The sequence below is a fragment of the Meleagris gallopavo genome, chromosome 3, assembly GCF_000146605.3.
Source record: "Meleagris gallopavo isolate NT-WF06-2002-E0010 breed Aviagen turkey brand Nicholas breeding stock chromosome 3, Turkey_5.1, whole genome shotgun sequence".
Classification (NCBI taxonomy): Eukaryota; Metazoa; Chordata; class Aves; order Galliformes; family Phasianidae; genus Meleagris; species Meleagris gallopavo.
Window position 1 is genome coordinate 10,737,891 of NC_015013.2, and position 23,963 is coordinate 10,761,853.

Here is a 23,963-nt window from a genome sequence, read left to right on the forward strand (position 1 = left end):
AACAATGTGTGTCCCATAAGTGTAATCACCAGGGCATCAACTCCACCCTTAAAATGGCAAAACAAAACAAAAAAAACAACTAAAAATTTTTATTTTTTTACTGAACTCAAAGCCTTTGTCTGTGCTGGCACAGGGAGTCCTGAAACTGTTGACAGCAGGGAAAGATGACTGATGAACAAGGACGACACCCCTCTCAAGGCTTCTGTCAGACTCAGTGGCCCAAGTAGCTGCTGCCAAGAGAAGAGGTGGGATGTTTTGAATATGGCACCTTTGCTCCAACACAAAGGACTCTTCAAACTCTGCCAGCTCCGACCTGTACACACCTTAGCACATAGACTGGTAATGCTGAGGCACACCACAAACAGCTCCCACCACAGTTTTTCCACCCTGAATTTGAACAAATGCAATCTTGATGTCAAACATTCATTTGGCCAGCCTACAAAAAGGTGTGTCCTATTTCCCTTAAGAGCAACGCTGCCCCATGCTGGGGTCAACACACACACAGAAATATCACAGCTTTAGTCTGTTTAGGTATGCCTGCCTGGTTGCTTCAAAAGGGAACAGGGCAGTGAGGAAAGTTGCCTCCCAAATCATGAAACTCAGCTTTCAGCAAGATAACATCAAAAGGTGATGAAAGCACAGAGGCAGCAAGGTTACCTGCAGGTAGCTGCAACAGCCTGCAGAGGACAGCTAGCTTAAGTTACTGCCTTCACAGTACAGAAGCACAGGCCTTTACTTGAAGTAGTTTTCCCATCTTTGTTGTTCTCCCCCTCCTCCAAGAATCTGTTTGAATCAAATCAACGCTCTGGAACAAAATGAGCCAGTACACACGTAGTGTAAGACAGGAGAGAGGAAGATGCTACAAACAAATCAATGTGAGTTTAACAACAAGCTGAATCTGCACATGAAAAGGATTTTTAGAAGCTCAAACGCATTAAATTTGTTCCTTCCTGTTGCTAAAGCCACAGCATAAATTCTGTTCAAATAATCACACCACACTGCCACTGAGACCACCCTCACAGTTAGTACTGTATGATGTAAATAAAGGATTTTTAATTATAAAAGAAGGTGACTCATTAACCAGAAACAAATCAGTCCATTTCCCAAGCCAAAGTTGATCTTATTTGCCCTTCTTCATTTTTGCAGTCTTCTCTCTCCGCTTCTTCACATGCTTTGGGACTTTGGTTTTTCTCTTTTCTCTTTGGGCTTCTTTAACCATCTTTTTCCTCTCCTATGAAGAACCAAAACACCATTCATTCAAAGCCAGCAGGAATAGGAGGTTGTGAGCAGGCCTATCAATCTCTAAGTTAATTAATACATCACATCAAAAATGCAGGTTTAATGAAAATAACTTTGGGAGAGGGGAGAGGAAAGGAAAAAGGAAGTATAACGTGGGGGTGGAATAATGTGGGGGTGGAATTGCACACTGGTAATGACAGTACAAAATTCAAACTACTTAAAACCTGACTTTCATGCAGCCTTTGAAGAAAAGCAACAAGATGCACTCAACTCATGCTATTTTTAGCAAAGATTCCAATAGGAAATCTGATCCAAGTTTTCTGCTCCCCCTAGGGCTACAGTAGCATGAGTTTTTACTCAAACAAAAATACTGATCTAGTAACTTCTGGTAACTCAGAGCAATCCAATCATCATCAGGATTGGCTAGAAAGGGTGCTACGTGACTGCAATACACTGGAATTCCTGCTAGGCAGTAAAGACTTATCCATAGGACTGAGAAGTGACCAAGACCTCCCTGCTTCAGATCTGAAAGGTAGCAGCTTTAGATTGGTACAAAAAGCATCTAAAAGAGCACTACCATCTTATTTCATGGATTTGAAACCCATTATCTTTCCTAAGGGAGAAAAGAAAAAAATATAAACAGACCCACAAATCTAACAAACCCCCACAATTCTAATACCTTAAACTTAGCAAGTTTCATCTTTCTTTTGCACAGCACCTGAAAAGCTGCCACAAGGCTCTCACCCATGGGGGTGACTCCACAGAACAGCATCACAAGAACTAAGTTCCATAGTTTGGAAAACAAAACCTGAAAAACACGTTATTTCCCTTGCACATCTGCTTTCAGTCTTCTCCCTGCAGCAATGCTTGTCAGCCTATACCAACAGTACGATAAAAGCCACTGTAGTACATTGTCACCAAGTCTCCAGCTGCATGCATCAGGTGGTCTCAGTTTCCTGGACAAAGAGTGGTTCACCAGGAGCCACGTCCACCAACCTGCACACCAAAGCTGGAATGTTAGCCAGAAGGACTGAAGATCAGCCCAGGTTTAACTAAGCTCTGCTCTGCATAGCCCTAAAGCTCTCTGCAGAGATCTCTCTTCTAGCTTTGTTTAGGCTAGAGAATGCTATGGTATAACGTTCCTCTTGACAAAAATATCATTAATAAAGCATCCATAATGAAATTTGCTTTTTCTGCTCTTGCTCTTCAGAGAGGAAAAAGCTCACAGCTTGTTTCAGACTACAACTAGGACAAACGAGATGTAGATTTTTCCTGTCATGTGTGCAGATGTAGGAAAAAAATGCACAATTTTTGGATAACTGACCTTTTTATCCATAGTAACTGGAGCAGGAAGATCTTTGGGATGCTGAGATTGTTTACAGCTTGAGTCAGAGTCCTCTGAGCTGCCACCATCATCATCAGAGCCTGCTTCTGACTCATCCGTCTTTTCTAGAAGTGCAGGAATCTGCAAGATGTATCAAGAGAGAGTTTAACTCAAACCCAAACTCTAGAGCCTAAGAGTAAAATATATAGACATATATATTAAAAAATATATATCTATAATCTTCTACAAAGAAACTCTTGAGCAAACTTGTGTCTTTTCTCCTATTACTACAGCTATCACTGAGTCTCAAGAAGAGTACAAAAAAAAAAAAGGTTAATTCAAACTAAGAATAGAATATCTAAAATATACAACACAGGAACTTGAAGGTTAGGGCTCACAGCACAGATGTATTGACACTCCCACACTGATTTCCATAAGTTATACAGAAATTTGCTAACACAGATGAAAGCCAATTTTTAATTACAGTTGGATCATACCAAAATCTACCTTGGGGCCACTGTACCTAGGTTTTAGTGCAAACACAAGCATCTACACTGCAAAACACACTTACTCTTAAACAACACTAGAAACTGCGCCACAGCCTGATCCCTTCCCTGATTTACACTTCCATTTAGCCTACACCACTGCCACATAATGGGCAGAAACAGTCACTCCATAGACAAAAGGCTTGTTCTGTGGTCACAGCTGCAAGATGAGGCATTCTCTGTATTTTATTTTTATTTTTATTTTTTATTTTTTAAGTATTTTTATGAAAATGGCTAAAATGAAGGATTTCAAAGAGGCCCTCTCACCTTCTGAACACCAGACAAATCCTTCTTCAATCCTGTCACGGTCTGGTAGAGAATCTACATTCAGAGAGACAGAAAGAAAATTCTTTTACCAAAATGCAAGCCTTACATCTTTCTACCCAAGGAAAATGAGTGCCTCAAAAAAAGATAGCAACATAAGCATCAGTACTAACCAGAGAATTGGAAGTATGACACTAGATTCAGTACTCTACACTCTACATACAGACACATACATTATCTTGCTGAACACACAATGCCAAATCCTCTTCTTTCAATTTCATCATTATATCCACATCTCTTTCATAGTTTTTAACTTCAGTCAAAGTTCGAGGTATGTAAGCCTTCTTAAACACCTAGGAAAACAAAGGGAAAACAGATTTAGTGATTTTTATAATTTCATGATGTTCTTCCATACTAATTAAGCATTACTAAAGGAATTATCACAAGGGATTTCATAGCTCAGAGAACAAACACAAAGTCACACACCACCTTTTGAATTGCAGGTTACTACTATTTATTTTGCTGGAACACATTCCTCACATGCAACCTATGCACCGTTGCAGCTCATTGTTAATAAGGCCCCTATGTTAGTATCATTATTAGCAGCCACATAGGAACTTCTCCAATCCTTCCAACTTCCTCTCAACCGACTTGAGTTTCATATTCTAAGAATTTTCCCCAGTGTTTTTACTGTTATGTTTGCAAAGCTCTCAGGAGGCAATTCCATTAAAACATGCTGATACAACTTAATGTCTTTATGTAATAATTCCTGCTTCAACATACACTCCAACTCAAAAAGGTTTTACAGTACTATACTGGTGCAGGAGCCTAACTGCAGCATCAACACCACATTAAAATTTGTCAGGCAACTGTTTTCCAAGCGTCCTGCAGCAAACTTAAATCATTACATCAGACTGATGTATTTTACTTTTCTCTTCCACAATATCAGTTCAATCCTAGAACAAATTAAGCACACTTAACTACTAGATTAAGTGTGGTGCAGACAGCACAGACCCTGTCTCCAAAGAGTGTGCTCTAAATCATCTGTTCTTCTGAGCAGTGGTACAAGCTAGTTTAGCTAAACTGAGAACTCAGAGGGAACTTGAACTTTGCTATTACTTAACCATCTCTTACAGGACAGTACATTCACATATGCAAAGGGATAAACTGTTTGCTAAAAAGCACTTATAATAAAAAACTAACATCTGACCCGCTAATTCAAAAGGGGTTGTATGCTCAAGATATCTCTGGAAACGAAAACCTTTAACTGGCCAAGCTTGAGCCAGAAGCAGTCAGTGAAACCTACAGAGCTCCAAGAGAAAATGCCTTTGGTATATCAAGCACATAGACTCCAAGGTTAAATGCTGGGTGAACTAGAACAAAGAAGTTCTTGCTGATATAAGCTCTGCCCAACACTAAGGTGTTGTTTTATTTGTGTGTGGTATGATTTTTTTGTTTTTAAACTCTTCTCAGTGGACAGGTAAGATTAAAAAAACAAATTAAGACTGTTTCATCTTTACATCATCTTTACATCAAGAACATTAGTAGTTTTCAAAAATACCAGCAGAAAAGACTTAAGATGGCTCCTGTTAAATGTAAAAGCAAGGGAGGGAAATAGTATGTGGAAGAACTGAAGTAGACTGGGAACAATGGCAGACAGGCAATTTGGTCAATGCATGCATCTGAATATATGAATTCTCCTGGTCTGTATCACCAGCCCAAAAATAGATTTCCACTTAGCTGGGTTTTACTTGTTTTTAACTAAACCTGAAGTGGAAGATTCATCAAGGGACCTAGCTACAAGCAAACACCAGTTTAGGTAACTGAGTATTTGCCTTTTAACACCTGATCAATGTCACTAAAGCTTTTACACACTGCATCTCTCAATCCTTCATATCTCAACTAGTTCAGGACATATCAGCATCACAGTGTTTTGTTTACCAACGGTGCATTTTGCCAAATAAAACCGAACAGTTTTCATTGTTCAGAAGAGGACAGAGGCTAGTTTTCATTTCATAGCAGGAACAAAAATCCTCACTTCCTCATCCACTTTATCTTGACTGGATCTCTCCTCCTCTGTTCTTTTTGATGCTATTTCCATTGCCTAAAGAAATACAAAACAATACAGTTATCACTCTTTAGAATCGCATCGTTTAATCCAACTAACCATTCCCATCTGTATGTATTCCTCCCCGTGCTTCGGTCCCGCTCACAAAACTTCCCTATGCCAATGCCTTGAGCGACACCTAATGGTAACCAGCGTTTCTGCAAGTACACGTAGAACTGCAGATCTGCTTTAGTAATGGGGCACCCACAACCTCCTTGGGCAACTTGTTCCAGTGCATCACCACCCTCCGTGTGAAAAACTTCCTCCTAATATCTAACCTAAACCTCCCCTTGTCTCAGTTTAAAACCATTTAAAAAGCCACTCCCCCCCCAATAATGTTGCTCTGAGTCACCCCCTTCTCTTCTCAGCCCACCCTGCGTTCATCTGCACAACATCCAGCATCTCATTTACCAGTCAACTTCAACAGCAGGATATAGGGCAAACAAAACAAAGGGGTTTGAACTAGTTCTAAGTTTATCATTCAAGTCTACCTACGTGAGCAACAATGCCATGTGGGCTTACCTTTGATAGATAGTCATCAATGTTCTCACTTGTGATAGAAGGATCAGTAATAAACTCAAACAGTTCCCTCACAGTCATCACTGCAACATTGTGCTTCTGGAAAAAGCCTATCAGAAATCAAGGGCAGAGACAAAAAAATTTTAAGTGTTGTGCAATATATGCAGCAGTGATAGTTACAACAACATAACAGCATAATTTTCCCAAAGTGATAAATACTGAAAGAATCAAGGCGAGTAACTATAAAGTCAAATCAACTTCAGTAGGAACCACGTGAATGGAGCAGGGGGTGAAGAGAAGGAAGTAAACAATTTGAGATAAAAGTAAACAGTTGCAGTGGTGAGATGAAAAATTTATTTCAAATAAGGAACGTAGACCTCAAACTTCTGTCAGAGGGCATCTGAAATACCCACTGAAACAGTACAGCCTGCTTATAATCCACCTGAATGGAAAGACACATGGGACACACTAATATATCAGAATTTTTCTCAGTTACCGTGGTCAGAATTGCTCTCTTGAGTCAAGCATAAATGATTTTAGAGGTTTTGCTTCAGTACTGCAAAACAGCAGTGAAACACACTAAGGACTACTTCATAATTGCTCCCTACTAATGATCTTAGAAGATATCTCCCCCATGAGAAATTAATCATAGAACAAACAACAAAAATTTAGTTTGGTGGCAGCTCTCCGTGCTCATGGAACCACAAGTCTTAGCGATGCCCACAGCTAGAAGGTGTCTTTTACAGTCTCTGTAGAACTGCACAGAGAAAGCTGCAGTGGCAGAAAAAAAAAAACAAACAACCAAGAACACTGCAAGTCACTGTGGCAATAGCATTTAAAGAAAACAAGCCAAAAACATTAAAAAAAGAGCAAGGGTGCAAACATCTGAGTCAGAAGGGAGTAATGGAGAGGGCAAAGAAGAAAGGAAGAAAAAAGAACAATTAGCATACTGATTATTGAGAAATACACAGCAAAGAGTACACTATTTCTTCAGACTTTCAGATGTCTCTGTACAACTGGAAAAATCATAGTAAAGAAAGGGGGAAGGAAAAATCAGCCTGCTGTGACAGATTTCATGTTCTTGGGCAGAAACACAGACTACCAGAACATCTTTTTCTCTTGCACAATGTAAGTACACTCCCATGAAATTAACATTTTTTTTTAGCCAAAAATATCATACAGGTACCCTGTTAATCAAAAGTACTACGACAACCCTAAGACCTCTAATAAATTACTCTATGCCTTTACCTTCTAAGCTGACCTGACAAATAAGGGAAAGGAACTTTGTGACACAACTCTAGCCAATTGAGGAATTCCAGCTGTGGATTACACGCTCACAGAAGGAAACAGATCAGTATGTCTGCACAGTCCTTCAAACGTAAGGGAAGTTAAGATCAGTGTGGGTGCTGCTGCAGACTAGGACTCTAACCTCTTCTTTCTCTTGTAAATCTGAGATGCAGACGATTTCTAGCAAAATAGGCTGCACTGTCTGCTGAACTTGGCATAGAAGACAGCACCCTAAACAACCCATAAGAACCTAGGAAGGAGAGCAGGCAGCTTCTACAGCCAGAGTTACATATAACTCAAAGAATGTAAGAAAGAATACAGTTCACCTTCTTAAAAACAAACACACACACAAAGAAAACACTGACAAAACTATCAGAACAAGCACACAAGTGCAGCCTGCTCACCATTAACATTGGCACAATCCTTTCGCAGAAACTCCAACGCATGTGGGTGGTCATGCTCCACTGCCTGAGAGACATCAATGATGTACACATCCCCACTGTGGTACCTGTGGATAAACATGCAGGGCTGCACTGAATCCAGCACTCTTACATGGGAGGTTATTGAGGGACAGGGAACAAAGCGTGTTTCAATCTTACAAACCAGCAAACAAACTTAATGTATTTCTCAAGCATGCATCTCACATACAAGGCCAGAGTGGTGTGGGGTTGGGTTAAAAGCTACATAACTGATAAATTGATAAACAGTCATAAAAAGGACTCCACCCTCCCTCACAGGCAGGTTAGTACTCTCTAAATTTATGCAAAGAGGTTGCCAACACATACATTTCAGATGTCACAATTCAAAGGTTAAAAACATACAGCATATTGAATTCACTGAGATCTGCATGAACAAGTCTGGCATCTTGGTACATTCTTCTCATGTACTGGATGATTTGCAGGTACAGCTCCCGGACTTTCGAATCAGATAACTGAGCATTCTTCAGCAGAGGAGCAGGCCTTAAAATTGCAACAGAAATAATAGAAAGTGAGTACTTCTTCTTCATAGCAGCCACAAATGTTAATTGCTGTACCTGATCCTTTCACTCCCTACGTCAAGCAAATTAGTATAAAAGGCAGCAAAGCTTGATACATGATTGCCAAAGATACTGTAGCGCTGCTTCCAACATGAGCTAAGAAGTCAGGCTGTGCTACCTTAATGTTTGCTCTATCTTCAGATGAAATTAGGAAGTCTCTCTAGCCCTTGTTCTCTGGTTAGAATTGTTCCAGAATTACGCAGACTTTCTGCTGCAGTAGCTGGCAGAGATCTGGTACATGTATACTCTACAGGTGGCATACACACACAAGAGCAACATGTTAAATTCAGAGGCCTAAAGAAATAGTACATAAAGCATTGGTTTGTTTTTAACTGCTTTGTTTTAATAAATCTTTATGGAAAGCTACTAGTAAGAAGAATCATTTTGATTTTCAAAGGATACATACCTATCGCCTTTACCAATAAAGCCCATGAGAAGCACATGACTTCTTAGCATAATTGGCTCTGGGCAAGGTATTTGTGCTGTATTCAACCTGCAGTACAGGAATAAAATCATAAAAAAAGATAAATACAAACTAACTCTACTATCTGCATTGCAATAGCACCTACAGCAGCTCTGTTGCTTTAACCATCAGCCACTGTAAGAGCTTTTCTGCTCAAGGAACTCATAGATACAAAGACTAACCGAAAATCGAATGCAAAAAAACCCCCACAAGCATTCTGCACAGATTCTTCTCTAAGCATCCTGGGTCAGACAGAATCTTTGCACTGTTAATCTAGGATTGACCTGTATTACAGTGTGCTGTTACTCAGCAGCAGCTGTTTCTAGCTCCTCCTCTCTTCACAGTCAAGTCAGTATACACATCAAAGAGCTCAGAGCACAAACAGCCAGAGAGAGCAGTATCTTTATTTCACTTAACATGAGCCAGCAGTGTGCTCTTGCAGCTCGGAAAGCAAATAGTATCCTGGGCTCCGTTAGAAGATGGGTGGCCAGCAGGGACAGGGAGGTGATTGTCCCCCTCTACTCTGCTCTTGTGAGGCCCCATCTGGAGTACTGTGTCCAGGTCTGGAACCTCCAGTACAAGAAAGACAGAGCTGTTGGAGAGGGTCAAGAGGAGGGCCACAAAGATGATCAGGGGACTGGAGCACCTCCCCTACAAAGACAGGCTGAGGGAGCTGGGCTTGTTCAGCCTGGAGAAAAGGCAGCTGCAGGGTGACCTCATTGCAGCCTTTCAGTACCTAAAGGAGCCTACAAACAGGAGGGGAGTCAACGCTTTGAAAGGGTTGATAACAGCAGGACAAGGGGAAATGGTTTTAAGTTGAGGAAGGAAGATTTAGGTTGGATGTCAGGGGGAAGTTCTTTACAGAGAGTGGTGAGGCGCTGGAACAGGCTGCCCAGAGAGGGTGTGGATGCCCCATCTCTAGAGGTGTTCAAGGCCAGATTGGCTGGAGCCCTGGGCAGCCTGGTCTAGTATTAAATGGGGAGGTTGGTGGCGCTGCATGTGGCAGGGGGGTTGGAGATTCATGATCCTTGAGATCCCTTCCAACCCTGGCCATTCTATGACTCATCTTTCCCCTTCTTCTCTTCCTTCCCATAGGGAAGATTAAGACACCCTCCTGAATACTCGAGAGACCATAGTGCAGTGACATCTATGACCAAGCAATAGAAGAACATCTCCTGTAATTTCAGTTTGTTACCCTTGATGAAATAAAAACTGGAAGAATCACCTTATTAAATTCCTCATTTCCTTTTCAGCCCACGTTTTCACCATTTTTCTTGGGTTGCCTTTACAATATCCATGACGAAATCTTAAAACATGTAAATAAAAAAAAATAAAGAGGACCCTTAGCAAATCAATGCAGTATTAGTATTAGTCATTTCATCGCCTTTCAAACAACCTCTCTTGCTCAACAAAACGAGGTCAAACTCCAACTCACCTGAACTCACCGCTCACATACTTATCCCGATCCTTGAACATCAAAATAGATGTTTTGTAAATCTTTATTGCTCTATTCTCTCCATTTGCAGTACTGGCATGGTACACATTAGCCTATTGGATTAAAAATGGAAGAAACATCACTGAAGAAAAGCCTTAAGTTGACACAATCTGCTTTCTTCTTCTGGAAAATATCTGAGAAGCCTCTGCACTTCAGCCCCCATGTGGCATTCAGCTGAGTCTGTAAGATTTTATGCAATTGCAATCTCTTTCTACCAGAGATTAGGTACAAATAAGTACCTAAAACAGCAACAGTGTGAGCATGCACACAGAACAGAAGGAACAACAAACTAAAGAATTCCACACCATCCACGTTTTGAGATTCAAACAACCTCTTTTATGCAGGCATTAACTGGAACTCATGCACTCCTTATGCCCTAAAGCATGGCCCAAGCATATCATGTTGACACCACTACACAGGGTAGAAGCATGCCTTTAATCAGCATCCAAGAACCTGGAAGAAAACCAGATCAGCCCAGAGACAAAGCATCCTAAAACCCATTTATTAATTTACTTGGAAAACTCTGGTCTGGTTTTAATTATATCATATAACTTGATAACAGCAGTGCATAAACATGCTAGTTTTGTAAAACAGTATTTTAAACTACATTTTGTTACATCATTAGATACTCCCACTCCTTGAGAGATACAGAACTGATATGATCCACATGCAGTAATACTGCATGAAGAACTACCTACATTTGTATGCCTTTCAGGCACTGTTTAATATTATACATACACACAGAGTTTGTAAAAAATGTCAGTTGCAACACAGAACGAATGGCAAATTTGAGTATTCTGAGAAATTCTTTATCATCAGGGAAACTGACTTCCTTTAACGTAAACTGCATCTTAAAAATAACTTCCTACTGAGCAACAAATAAAATAGCAGGAAAACTAAATATTTCAATGTATACCTTACCTAGCTTGCTGAGAAAGAGACTGTCACATCATTTGTAACAACACTTACTTCTTTCCCCGTGCTGATGCAGCCATTGATCTCTGATATGACACCTCTACTCAGCATCTTGAACAGAATCATTCGGGTCCTCGGGTCCAACACCTCAAGTAAACAAAGAACAGTCACCACAAGTGCCCTCTATGAAGAGAATTAAGCTTGCTTACTTCTACAGCCCCTCCCTTAGTACTATAATAAAGGACCAATGATATCAGGTTATTCTTAAGGATCAAACCATAGCTCAAACAGCTGCCACACTGGATTTTGCCATGATTCTAGAACTTCAATTTATTTCAAAAAAATCAAAAATTAGAACAGGTGTATGTCCTTGAGCTAGCTTCATAACAGACTTAAGAGAATGATTTCCCACTTAGAGTTGCACCAGATGGTAAAATATGGTATAGCAGACATAAATGGAGCAGCTATATGGCCTTGGGCCAGTAACAGTTCAGCCTTCCTTAAGAAAAAAAAAATGGGAAGAAAGCAAACCCAGCATTTTATGTTGATGCTCAGAATTCAATAAATGCTTAAAATGGAATTCTGCATTGTATATACCATCAAATCATGATGCTAAGCACAAAAATGAGCTCCAAAACAGCTATGGGAGCAAGCACAACTTTCAGATAAAAAAGAAAGGAACAACAGGCTTCTTTAGGATAAGAAGGGAAACTGAATTCCAAGGCAAGGCTTCTCCTACATTAGCTGTTTTACCAATGATTTCAAGATTTCAGATTATTTATTCCAGTCAAAAGAAAAATTTGATGCATTAAGGACTTACTTGCTCTACTGTTGCTCTGTCTGACTTATCTTTGACTCGGCACCTAGAGAAAGTAAAGTAATATAAACCCACATAAACTTTAACAAAGTAAAACGCACCATTCTGATTCAAAGAGAAGATGACAGCCTCAAAAAAGAAGGCTCTCAGTTCATACAACAGCAAAGTTTTCTCCTACAGGCAAGAAAAAAACAAGAAACCCAAAAGCATCAGTGCCCCTCCCTGTTACAGATAGTTTCTTGTCTCCACTTCAGGGACAAGAAGATCACAACTGTGGAATAACTTAGGAAACTGATCTGGAAATCAAAAAAGTTAAAGACTGAGATGCAAACTGCATGCTGACTGCTTGCTTAGAAGTTGGTTTTCTTTTCCTTAATAAATTTATTCAAATTTCAGGATCAAATCAGGGAATAAGAAGAACTCTTCTGAGTTCAAATTACATCACTGAGTATAAAGACAGTGTAATACTCACATGTCTGCTTCCTTCTGTCTAGACTTTTCTGTGACTCGGTTTATAACAGAGTCATCAAAATTCAGCTTATCTGAAAAACACATAAGATATGGAGAGGAAAAGAAATTTTTTTCTCTTTGGAATTGCCTCTGCAATTCTCCTGACAGTCAATGTGCCACAACACAATGTTCAAACACAGATGCATCTCTGTATAACAAGCCAATTGGGTGCCTGAAGATAGCAGCTTATCACAGAAGTTTAGTTAAACATGAGTTTACCTAGCTATCTGCTCCGACTACACTCCAAAGCAGGACTACAACATAACAACAACTACTGTAGTCTCATGAGCTTGGAGATGCAATGCCAACCAGAAGTAATGTTCTTTGGATGACATTTTACTGTTACACTCATCTGCCCTTCTCTTAAACCTTCTGTGAAACAATCCAATGCCAGAGGACACAGCAGTCTTCAAGTTTCTGTTCCCACAGCATACTCAAAATGGTGCTTGACTGTTAACTACATAAAACTGCTGTTTGGCTACACATACCAATACCACTCTTTGCAGCCTTCATTTTAGAACCACTTAATTATGAAGGAAATGCAATTGTTTACTGTTCCATTAGAAAGCCCCACTCACAGCTACAACTTTTCTTGACGGGTTGAACAGAGCAGCCATTTTAATCACATAATAAACAAGTACACAAGAAAGGAGAGAAATCTCTTTACTTGTCTCAAAAACTCTGTCAGATAACTGCTGCATGAAGTACCACAATAATATCACGAGGAACCTCAATCCTCTAAAAAAACTGAGTTGCAGTAGCACTTTAGAAAATGACCAGTGCATTGCAGCAGAAAGCTGCTGGTCTCCCTCATCCCAAACAACTTGCTTCTACAGAGAGGCTATGGAACAAATACTTTGTGTGACCTGAGGAAGTAAAGAGAAACAGAATTCTCTGGCTCTGAAGGGGTAGAAAAGGGATATGACAGGTGGTTAACAAAGACTAAAGGCAATTTCAAGTACACAAAAGCCCTTAATAATTTATCTGGCAACAGTCAGCTGCCATTCCAGTAAATTCTGGCTTAAAGCAAGCAGAATTAGCCTGAGAATCTCACAGAGTTGTATCTGTTTTCTTAAAAGGAGATAACACAATTATACTCACCTAAATTAATTTTATGTTCAAATTTCCTCAAAGCCTTGTCTGTAGGGGTAGACATTTTTGCAGAATAGCAACTAGGGGTCTGCCTATTTGCCTGAAACAAAGGATTTGTCAGTGTAAGTTGCCTTCTCTAACAGTCCCTTCAAATACAGACAATACCATTGGAAATGTCAGCTCAAGTGCCTATGCCTATAGCTCTAAACAGAAAAACAGAATGAGCAAGGAAATGAATTCCAAGAAGCGCCCCAATTCAGGGTTACTTTTGGTAGAAAACTGACCTGCAAACTATAAACACTCTTTCATCTTTAAAATAAAAGGGAGTAACAGACAGAAACAAGAACAAAAAAAATGAGAAGATGAAGAACAGAAAGAACTTCCCAAGATGGTGCTTTTTTTTTTTAGATGGTCTTCTCTAAACACACAGTATCTGAACACTTTTTCACCAACACCAGACAGCAAAAAATGCTGATAAGCAAGAGTAAGTCACAGAGGTGCCAGACAATATACCACTATCAGCACCACTCTAATTTATCTCAGCTATTCTGTTATGCTATTACTGATACCAGAGAGATTTTGAACCTCTACTGGCCAAGTTGAGAGGACAAAGGACTCTAATTCTCACACCTTCATGGGCCTTACATTCTGACAAAGTTTCTAAACCAACAACATCCAGTCTAAATCCACCCACTTCCAGCACTTTCTTCCACCCGTATTATTACTGCTATTTTTCTTGTATCAAACTCCTCTTATCTCAAAACCACAAGGCTCTTGTTTTCTTTCTTTCTTTCATTTCTTCCTCCTCCCTGTCCTGCTGAAGAGACCTACACATTGGCTCCATGGTACCTAGCTACCTGTCAGTGTTAAACAACAATGCAGTCCAAAGCATAACTCATGGATGTGACAAGCAGATACTGTCATAACATTCAGTGGGAAGAGTGGGGAAGTCATTTAAAAATCACAGAGGACAAATTCCAGGAAAAAAAGCAATATCAACAGAGATAGGAGTGAGCAAAGGAAGAAAGGCTGAGAAAGTTAGGGACCAGAAGGAAAACTGTAAAGACATGGAGAACCCAGCAAAAAGGTTTAAGACAAGGAAGCCAAGTGCAGCTTTGACTACACAAACAGCATGGCACAACAACAGATATAAAGAAATAGGCTTCTCTCAATGATAAATTTCCACTAGAACTGATACTTAGTACTATACAGAACAAAACCTCTGGGTTAGTCTCTGATGCTTTAAGACACCGTTGTTACTCAGAGAATAGCCTTCAGCATACCTGCTGATTGCATCCAGCAGCAGTGTGGCATTTCATGAGTCTTCCCATCTCATCATCCCAGTCCCAGTCATCATCATCATCTTCCTCTTCATCAGCACTGTCATCATCACTATCTCCTTCCTTCATGTTGATTCCTTTGCTTGACCGGCAATTCTCAGCAAATTCATCTTCCAGAGTTGTTTCTGCATCTTCTGTAAGGTCACTTGGAACAAATACAGATTGATATAACTACAAATGGTTGTTACGGTTACAACAAATTCAGTATACCTACCCCAGCAAGCAATTCTGGGATGTTATCTCTCCAGGAGATGCTCGTCACTTCACCCATCTGAAGTACTGAATGCTGTGAGTACTGTGCTCAGTTTTTGGCCCCTCACTACAAGAAATACACGGAGGCCCTGGAGTATGTCCCGAAAAGGGCTATGAAGCTGTGAGGGTGTGGAGCACAAGGCTTAAAGGGAGCGGTTGACGGAACCGGGATTGTTTAGCCAGGAGAAGAGAAGGCTCAGTGGAGACCTCACTGCACACTACAACTACCAGAAAGGAGGCTGTGGCGAGGCGAGAGGCGGCCTCATCTCTCGGGTAATGGTGACAGACGAGAGAGAATAGCCTTTGGCAGCACGACCCCCATCACTCCAAAAGGAACCCGAACGGCTCCAGCGGGGCTGCCCCGCTTCGCTAAAGCCCAGCGCCCTCCGCGCTCGGCTACGTGCCCACATACCCGTCGGAGCACTCCGCGTCATCGAACTGCCCGGGCACGGCCTGCCTCATCACCTCGGCGCGGTAATCCATGGCGGCGGCCACCCAGCACTACCGACAGGCCCTACGGTGGCTGCACAGGGACAGAAAGCATCGAGCGCGAATGGTCACGTGCGTGTGACGTCATAAGGCCGGCGGAGCAGCGCGTGGAGCGGGTGGGTCAGCGCTGCAGCTGTCGGTAAGGAATGCGGGTCATTAATGCCGTGTAACGCAGCCTTGGAAGCACTGCGTCCTCAAACCCCTGGAGTAAGAAAACGGTACATAGAAAATATAAAAATAGTGCCCTTCAGCTGGTAAGGCAGAAGAGAACAGGAAAGAGAAGGGCACTTTAAAAGCAGGAGGGGGAGCGACTTCTTACACAATCTGATAGCGATAGGACAAGGCGGAATGGCTTTAAAGTAAAAGAGAGGCTTAGATTAGGTATCAGAGGGAAATTTTCCCTGAGAGCATGGTGAGGTGCAGGCTGAGAAACTCTGCTGGCCCATCCTTGGAGATGTCCAAGACCAGGTTGGATGGAGCTCCAGGCAGCTGAGCTGGTGGGGGACAGCCCTGCCCACGGCACGGGGTTGGGGCTGGGTGGGCTTTGAGGTCCCTTCCAACCCAACCCGTTCTATGATTCCATGTTACCACTCTCTGCAGAACAGCATCACTGTGAACAAACAGGACAATTGCTTTCCAAAGGGCTACGCTCGCTGCAGACAGACATACAAGGCCTGATTGCCTAAGAACATGCCACTGTCCTGCTTGGACACTGGTGGTTTCAGCCAGAGGAGGAGTTACATTGAAGGACACTTTGCTCCTCGCAGCTGCTAATACACCTAAGTCAGTTCCCAGCCTTGTCACCAGGGAGGTTTGGAAGAAGAACAGTAGATTCCTTATGAAAGTAAACTGCTCTGTTTTTATTGCATTGTATGATAGAGAAATTATCATTGCGTTTCATTGTACTGTGTGTTAAATGCTGAACAAAAACTGGACATTAAGGACCTCGCTGTTAATTATCATCTTTGAAAGAAGGTGTAGTTTTTCATTTTTCTAGTGCTCACACACCACGCAAGGAAGAAAAATGCATTGCCATTTAGAATGTACTGAACGAGTCACTTAGCTGTCTAGATAAACTGCATCCAACATGATCAGAAGGATGGAGGCAGGCAATCATACCCTGCAGTTATTCCCTTCAGGGAATAGGAGGATGCTACTCTCAGCCTTCAATCTTGCTGAAGAGATAACTTCAGTATTCCCCTGCAGGTACTCAGTGGAAAAAAATAGGAATTTCAGGCCCTCCACTCCTTACTGAGCACCACACAAGCTAGCAGGAGGGGAGGAACAGCATAACAGTTGTGTGGCTGTCACCACATGCCAGCACGCGTAAAGAGAGGTGACAGTTTTATCAATTAGCACCCCTAATCTCTAGGTAGGCATCTTCATACTTGTCTCAGATCACTACAACTCTGTGCTTCTCCTCAAATAAAACTGTCCTCCCTTACTCTGCCTATGATTGCATTAAGTTATGTTTCCAAAAGATTTGGGGTCGTGACATTGATTTGCTCGTGGAGATGCACAAAGTATGCAGAAAGTATTTCACACTGCCTATACCCTACAATAGGGATATAGCTGATTTACAAGCAGTTGGAAACTGGGTACACAGGCCCAGAGGCTCTGGGATAACTGCAGTCTTACTCTTTCATGGCACATTCACTTTCTGTATGCATAGGACGAAATGCAGAATACAAAGGGAAGAAAAGAGACTACTAGCTTCATGGAGGAACCTGTATTTATAAATCCACCCTGGAAAATGTGACATGTGGTATGCTTCAGTTGGTGATGTTTAACATGAGAAGAATTTCAACTGCCATGCACTAGGTAAAAGTCATTATAACATCTTATCACACCCCTTTCCCCTGGCAGGGCAGTACTTTGTTTTTCACAGGCAGTGCTGTCTCACACACCTTGGGCTCATACAAAGACTAATGAAATCAACTGTCACCATTTGGTTTTGAGTTCAGCTACTTAAAACTTACTGGTGTGGCATAAGTGAAGGAGAGAAAAATAGAGAACATACAGAACAAGAGGTACAGGAGGGGGAAGAGTGTACAGTCAAGGGACTTAAAATTAGGTCATTCACATAAAAAAACATCTGAATATAGGAAATAATATACAAAATATACATAATAATCTATATCCCTGCTGAACAGGGATCATGCAGAGAAGAACTGTAAGGGCAGCATTCAGTTCACTCACAGCTTTAGAAGTAAGCTGCTGTAACTGACAAATTTCCTTTCTACTCTGCCAGTAGAATGAAGAGTGAAGTACTTCCCTCAATAGCTGAGTCCTTGCACCTTCTTCCAAGCTGTGAATTCTCCTCTCTTGTCCATGATCATAATAAGCTGTCACAAGACAAACAGCACTAATAGCTGTGAGGAGATAACTACCAAGCAAGTAGCCTGTTCTTGAGATTTGGCCTCAGCTGGTTCTGCCAAGCTGAGGATCTGACTTCACTGCAGTGACAGTGACAAATCAAAGACTGGTAGCAAGCAAGTTAATGCAGATGTCAAAAAAATCCTGCTTGTGCTGTCTTGGACATTAAGACTAATGCTGCTCTGCTTTTTGCAGTCCCTTTACTTTTATTCCCTATATAAGCACAGCAGGAGGTGAGGATCTCCTCCATTTCATGCGGTATGTTTATATCATTTGATAATCCAATATGCTAGGCTATTTTTCAACTTTATGCACATTTAGTTTAAATCAAAGAAGCACACACATCAGAAAGAGAAACCTAGTCATATGGTTCTTCAGTGCTACTGTGAACGTGATGTAGTTGCATTGTGTATTGGCTAGGTGGCTCCTGATAAAGAATGATCTATACATCACATTAAGTTCCAAACAAAGTATTTCTTCGTAACTGTATTTATATTATTTCCACAAATATTGGTTGAAGCAGTCGTAAGAAATTCTTTTTTGGTGCTATATCAAATTCCAAGATGCTTCCCAGAAAACAACCATGCCACTAAGTCACAGAAACATTTGCCAAAGCAACACACCTTTCTGTGTGGCCAGCTGGGAGTCTTCAGGTGCAGGCACAACATTTTTCCCAGAGGAGGAATCTATAGGAAGAAAAGATCCAGTATATCAAAGGAGAATATTGGGCTGGCAAGAAGAAAGCATAAATGGAGAATACACTATTAAAAAAAGAACTGCAAGAATCTGTGAGAGGAGAAGTTTCACAGCCAGAACAATTACCAGTTATGCCCCTTTTCGATCCTCATGAAAAGCCATTCACAGACATGGGGGAGTCATTGTTGGGTTGCATTTTGAAGACTCTCATTCATCCACCTAAGTCTCTGTTCAAGATATATTCAAGTTTTGATACTAATAAAGTTTTCTGGACTATATAATTTGAAGATAGATAAAACTTCTAGTCAAGAAGTGATGGTAAGATTTTTCTGCTGTTCCAATGGAGTCTCGAATGATGACAGTACCTTTCTCAAAATGGTACTTTATAAGATAGTACAATACACATTACATATGTAAACATAGGGCTTCCCAGCTGTATAATATAAAAGAGAGGCATTAAGAATATCAAATGCAATTGTTGGTGTTGCACCTTGAATTAGAATCATAGAACTGTGGAATCACAGAATGGTTTAGGCTGAAGGAATCTTAAAAATTGTCTAATTCCAACCCACCTGTGGTCAGGGCTGCCACCAGCTACATCAGACTGCCCAGGCCCACATCCAACCTGGACTTGAACCCCTCCAGGGATGGGGCATCCACAACTTCTCTGGGCAGCCTGTGGCACTGCCTCACCACCCTCTGATTAAAAAATTCCCTCCTAGTATCTAATTTACACCTCCTCTTTTAGTTTAAAACCATCCCCCCTTGTCCTATCACTATCAAACTGTGTAAAATGTCAGTCTATTTTATAAGCTCCCTTTAAGGACTGGAAAGCCAGCATGGTCTTCCAAGTGTTCTCTTCTTCAGGCTGAAGAAGCCCCACTGTTTCAGCCTTCCCTTGCTGGAGTGGTACTCCATCCCTTTGATCAGCTTTGTGGCCCTTCTGTGGACCCATTCCACACAAAAGAGGAGTACTGCACCTCTTTTTTTTGTGTTGGGAACTCCAGATTGGACTTCAGAAGGATAGAGCTGCTGGCCACCTCTTTTTTGATGTAGCCCAGAATTCATTTGAACGTACAGGCTGCAAATGCACACTGTTGGCTCACTGCAAGCTTTTTGTCCACCAGAACCCCCAAGTATTTCTCCACAGGGCTACTCTCAGTGAGTTCTCCCAGTCCGTACAGATATCACCGATTGCCCCAACCCAAGTGCAACTCCTTGCACTTAGCTTTGTTGAACCTCATTAGGTTCACGTGGGCCCACTTCAAGCTTGTCCAGTTCCTTTGGACAACATCCTTTCCTTCTGCCATATCAACCGCACCACTCAGACTGGTGTTGTCAGCAAATTTGCTGAGGGTGCACTTAATTCCATTGTCTAGATGACTGATAAAGAAGTTGAAGAGCTCCCATCCCAAGATGAACCCCAGAGGTGGCCTTCAGAGCCTGAGTTCTGAATGTATGGGGCAGTGCATCTTCACTAAAGTTCCCAGATTGTTTACTTCAAATAAAATACATTTCTTATTTCTTTATTGTAAACTTCTTATTTTCTTCATTCTCAACAATCGTTTTAGCCAATTGAACAATTTTCATTTCCTGTTTGATTTTTGTTCGTTTCGCTTTGTTTTAATTCTTGCTTTAAGGTAAGAGTACTATAGCTAGGCCAGAATCTGGCAATGATGCTCTTTAGAGTTAGGGTTAGTCTTTAGACCCTCCACTGGAGTTCGATGCAAATATTGTAGAAAGGTACCTTATAGGTGTAAGTGTAACTGGAACCCATAATCATAACTGGCATAATCCATAAGTGAAACTGGCAATCCTCACTGGAATCCATAATTAATAATTGCCACACACTGTCATTTTGAGAAGTCCTATTACTACAGGCTAGTATATTACTACTTAATTAGGAGGAAAAACCATACTACTTCTCTAAACTACAAAAGATAATGAACTACAAAATATAATGAAGAGCTAATCCTTGATACAGTGTACCTTACCTTGAACACATAGAATTGCTTTTATTCATGTCAGTTAAGCTAACAACAAAGGGGCTTCCATTGCAGCTAGACCACAGATAGCCGGGCAGAATATATTGAAAACTGGATCAGGTCCCAGATTTGTAGTAGTCCCAATGCAAAACCAGAGGCAAACTAGAGGAAAGGAAAATGTGGAAGAGACCTGAAGGGAAGTTGTTCCCCAAATTTATACAAGAAACAGGACATAGACAGACCTAATAATCGAAGCCATATCTCTTGACTTCAGCCATTTTATGTATGACACCATTTTTAACCTTCCTTTGCTGAATCCATCTCACACAAACCACAGAGTACATACTGAAGAGGAAGCCCAGTGAACTCTTAAACTACTTGCCACACAAAATGCAAATATTGATGAAGAAGTAATATGCTCTTTTTAAGTATATATGAAGTGCTTTGTCTTTTGCTGGTAGCTTAGAAAAAGAAACTCACACCTGCAAGAATCATTTCAGAAGTCCAAAATAGAAAATAGAAGCCTGAGATAAATTTATAACCATAGATAGTAAGAAACAATTCTTTTTGTGATACGTGCAATGAAAGTAAGGCACTTTCCACAACAACAATAAATTCTAGCTGAAAAGATTTTTTTTAATGCAAGTTTACATTGCTTGCATGCAGCTATAGCCACATTCAGCATTCACATAGGTAATGGGAAAAGTTCCTTCCAGTATGCTCAGAATCAACATCCAGCATACAAGTTACCAAATAGAAGAAAGGCAATAATGGTAATTACTATTAACACTTGATATTTATGTATGTGAACTCCCTCAGTACAGTCTGACCTCCTTCCAGCTCCCCCTCCCCCAAAAAAAACAAACTCAACAAAGACCCCATAGTTCACTTTAATTATTTCTTTAGACTTTTTGTTTATTTCCTTCAGCTTATAAGTTGTTCATTATGGGTATAGGACTTAACACAGAAGAAGCGTGGCTCAATAAGCCTTGTTGCACTGCTACAGTATTACAGTCTGAAGGAGACAAGATTTCACTAAAACTGGTTGTAATACGACAATATAATAGAAAGTACAACAATAACAGTGGGGTAGCACACTCCTAGACTACAGCAAATGAGAGCAAAACCAAATACAGCAACCATAGACATAGAAATCCAAGAAGAAAAACTACTTACCTTCAGAAAGCCTCAGGTATACAGTGATCTCCAACAAAACATCCTTACCACCACTGCCAGTCCTTAAATGAGGTCTGGGAAAGGGTGGATCCTGGCTCCACCCCTTGCAATCACTCAGTGCTTTGCTTGCATCTGAGCTCCCCTGTGTTGGCCCTGCCTTCCCACCAGGTGCTCAATCACCGGTTCAGGCTGTGACTTAGCATTTCCACTACATGTGTCAACATATCTCACTTTTACATGCTCTTTCCCTGCACCCACCACATGTAAACTCAGTAAGAGCACCACACAGGTTAATTTATGACAGCAAGGCCATTTAACTTGAATGGAAGAAAAGCACGTATTGTAGCCAGCTGATACTTAAAAGACAGACTGTTTCATACCGGACTGTGCTAATTAGAACACCTCCTGTAGCCAGCCAGTATTTGCTCTTTTATTTCCCCCAAGCAAAAATAATTGGCTACTTTTTCAAAAAGCCATGATTGGTTAAGTCAGACACATTTGACCAAAGATTATGTTAAACAGCATACAAATGTCTACAGAACAAAACATTCTGTCACTGAGTAGGTATTTCTAACAGAAATCATAGAATCACAGAATTGCTCAGGTTGGAAAAGACCTTTAAGATTCTCAAGCCCAACCACAACCTAACTATACCACCCTAACTCTAACAACCGTCCGCTAAATCATGTCCCTGAGCACCACATCCAAACAGTTTTTAAATACATCCAAAGATGGTGACTCAACCATGTCCCTGAGGAGCCTGTTCTAGTGCTTAACAACCCTTTCTGTACAGAAGTTTTTCCTGATACCCAACCTAAATCTCCCCTGGCACAACTTGAGGCCATTTCTCCTCATCATGTCACTTGTCACCAGTGAGAAGAGACCAACCCCACTCTCACTGCAGTCACCTTTGAGGTATTTGAAGACAAGAGCAGTAAGGTCTCCTCTCACCCTCCTTTTCCCCAGGCTAAACAGCCCTAGTTCCTTCAGTGTCTCCTCATAGGGCATACTCTCCAAGCCCTTCACAAGCCTTGTTGCCCTTCTTTGGACCTGCTCCAGCACCTCAACGTCCTTTCTGTATGGAGATGCCCAAAACTGAACCCAGTACTCAAGGTGGGGCCTCACCAGTGCTGAGTACAGGGGCAGGATGACTTCCTTAGTCCTGTAGCAATGGATGGTCTCTGGTTTTCATATTCATGCTTCAGCCGATAGTAAACATTTCTTTGTCAGCATGCTTAAAGTAAGACTGAGACAGAAATTACCCAAAAAGGCATTTTTTGTTGCTGTTGTTTTTAATATCCAGGTTCAGAATGGATTCAGTGAAAATCCTGAGGAAGATGCCAGCTACCACTGCCAAACCAGAAAGCTGCACATGCACGTATGACGAATAGAAGCTACTGCAAAACACTGAATGCAATTAAATGTTACTTATGTTTGATTGTGGTCTGACTTTACCCTGAGGGAAAGAGGAAGCCTGGGGGCTGTTTTGGGACTAGGGCTTTCACTGAGTTTTTGATTGGGAAATCTGGGAAAGATATTCGGGAATAAGGCGTCGCTTTCAAAGACGTCGCCCATTATGCTTTGTAGCTTTTTCAACTAAACCACCAAACACCAGCTGACCTAAAGAAAACCACGTGCCCCCGCCTCACCACACGGCGCTAGGCTCGTGGGAGGGAGGCGCCGGGAACGCGCACTGAGGGCACGGAGAGCAGAGGCGGCTCCAGGAAGCGAGAACAGCCGACCGTCCGCCGCATGCGCGCGAGCGGCGAGCTGAGGGGCTACGTGTGCTAAACCCGCGTGACCGCGCTGCTCCTCCCCGGCGGAGCCACGTCCGCTGCGGCGCGAGGCGGGGCGGTCCCGGATGGAGGTGGCCGCCATTTAGAACGCCCGCAGCGCAAGGCGCGGGGCTGCCGGCCTGCCGCCGCCATGAGGAGCGCGCCGCGTCTGCTGCTGCTTGCCCTGCTCGTCTTTCCCGCCACCCTGCTGCTCCGGGACAGCGGTGCAGGTGAAGGGGACGAAGGGAAGGGCTGCTGCTG

The 23,963-nt window shown here is 41.7% G+C and overlaps 2 protein-coding genes and 1 long non-coding RNA gene across 10 annotated transcripts in view; 1 reads left to right on the plus strand and 2 right to left on the minus strand.

Annotated features, from left to right (window-relative positions):
• Positions 1 to 860: 860 nt before the first annotated feature.
• Positions 861 to 15,784, minus strand: RIOK1 (RIO kinase 1). 2 transcript variants are annotated; one of them, XM_003204751.4, is made up of 17 exons: positions 15,618 to 15,784; positions 14,897 to 15,098; positions 13,623 to 13,713; positions 12,484 to 12,553; positions 12,015 to 12,057; positions 11,249 to 11,341; positions 10,220 to 10,332; positions 10,010 to 10,090; positions 8,728 to 8,814; positions 8,107 to 8,244; positions 7,690 to 7,793; positions 6,002 to 6,108; positions 5,411 to 5,476; positions 3,606 to 3,725; positions 3,376 to 3,429; positions 2,564 to 2,704; positions 861 to 1,231 (listed from the first exon to the last, which is right to left on the minus strand). In XM_003204751.4, exons 1-17 carry the CDS (start codon positions 15,686 to 15,688, stop codon positions 1,121 to 1,123), a joined length of 1,692 nt encoding a protein of 563 aa, XP_003204799.1. In that variant the 5' UTR covers positions 15,689 to 15,784; the 3' UTR covers positions 861 to 1,120. The 2 variants fall into 2 exon arrangements, with proteins under 2 accessions (XP_003204799.1, XP_019469303.1); XM_019613758.2 differs by having other exon boundaries at positions 14,897 to 15,087; positions 15,618 to 15,764.
• A 1,582-nt stretch (positions 15,785 to 17,366) lies between these two features.
• On the minus strand, positions 17,367 to 22,558 carry LOC109366599. Its single transcript, XR_002112996.2, has 4 exons — positions 21,928 to 22,558; positions 20,761 to 20,913; positions 18,694 to 18,756; positions 17,367 to 18,039 (listed from the first exon to the last, which is right to left on the minus strand). It is a non-coding gene; the product is annotated as an uncharacterized LOC109366599 (long non-coding RNA).
• Positions 22,559 to 23,754: 1,196 nt separating this feature from the next.
• The window catches only part of SSR1 (signal sequence receptor subunit 1), a 23,938-nt gene continuing 23,729 nt past the window's right edge, over positions 23,755 to 23,963 (plus strand). For 2 of the 7 annotated variants that reach the window (XM_010708383.3, XM_010708384.3), the window contains exon 1: positions 23,758 to 23,932. In XM_010708383.3, the coding sequence (XP_010706685.1) occupies positions 23,854 to 23,932 (79 nt within the window). In that variant the 5' untranslated portion in view covers positions 23,758 to 23,853. Of the gene's footprint in view, positions 23,933 to 23,963 lie in introns of all 7 variants that reach the window. The other 5 variants (XM_010708385.3, XM_010708389.3, XM_010708382.3 and 2 more) reach the window with 4 other exon arrangements.

What these genes read in the sequence shown, in the direction of transcription:
- RIOK1 (XM_003204751.4), bottom strand. Translation starts at nt 15,688, where the DNA reads ATGGATTACCGCGCCGAGGTGATGAGGCAGGCCGTGCCCGGGCAGTTC. An exon ending in AGACAGAAGGAAGCAGACAT is followed by an intron (nt 12,058 to 12,483) that starts GTGAGTATTACA and finishes TACTTTCTCTAG; the next exon opens with GTGCCGAGTCAAAGATAAGT. An exon ending in CAGTTACTATGGATAAAAAG is followed by an intron (nt 1,232 to 2,563) that starts GTCAGTTATCCA and finishes GGTTCTTCATAG; the next exon opens with GAGAGGAAAAAGATGGTTAA.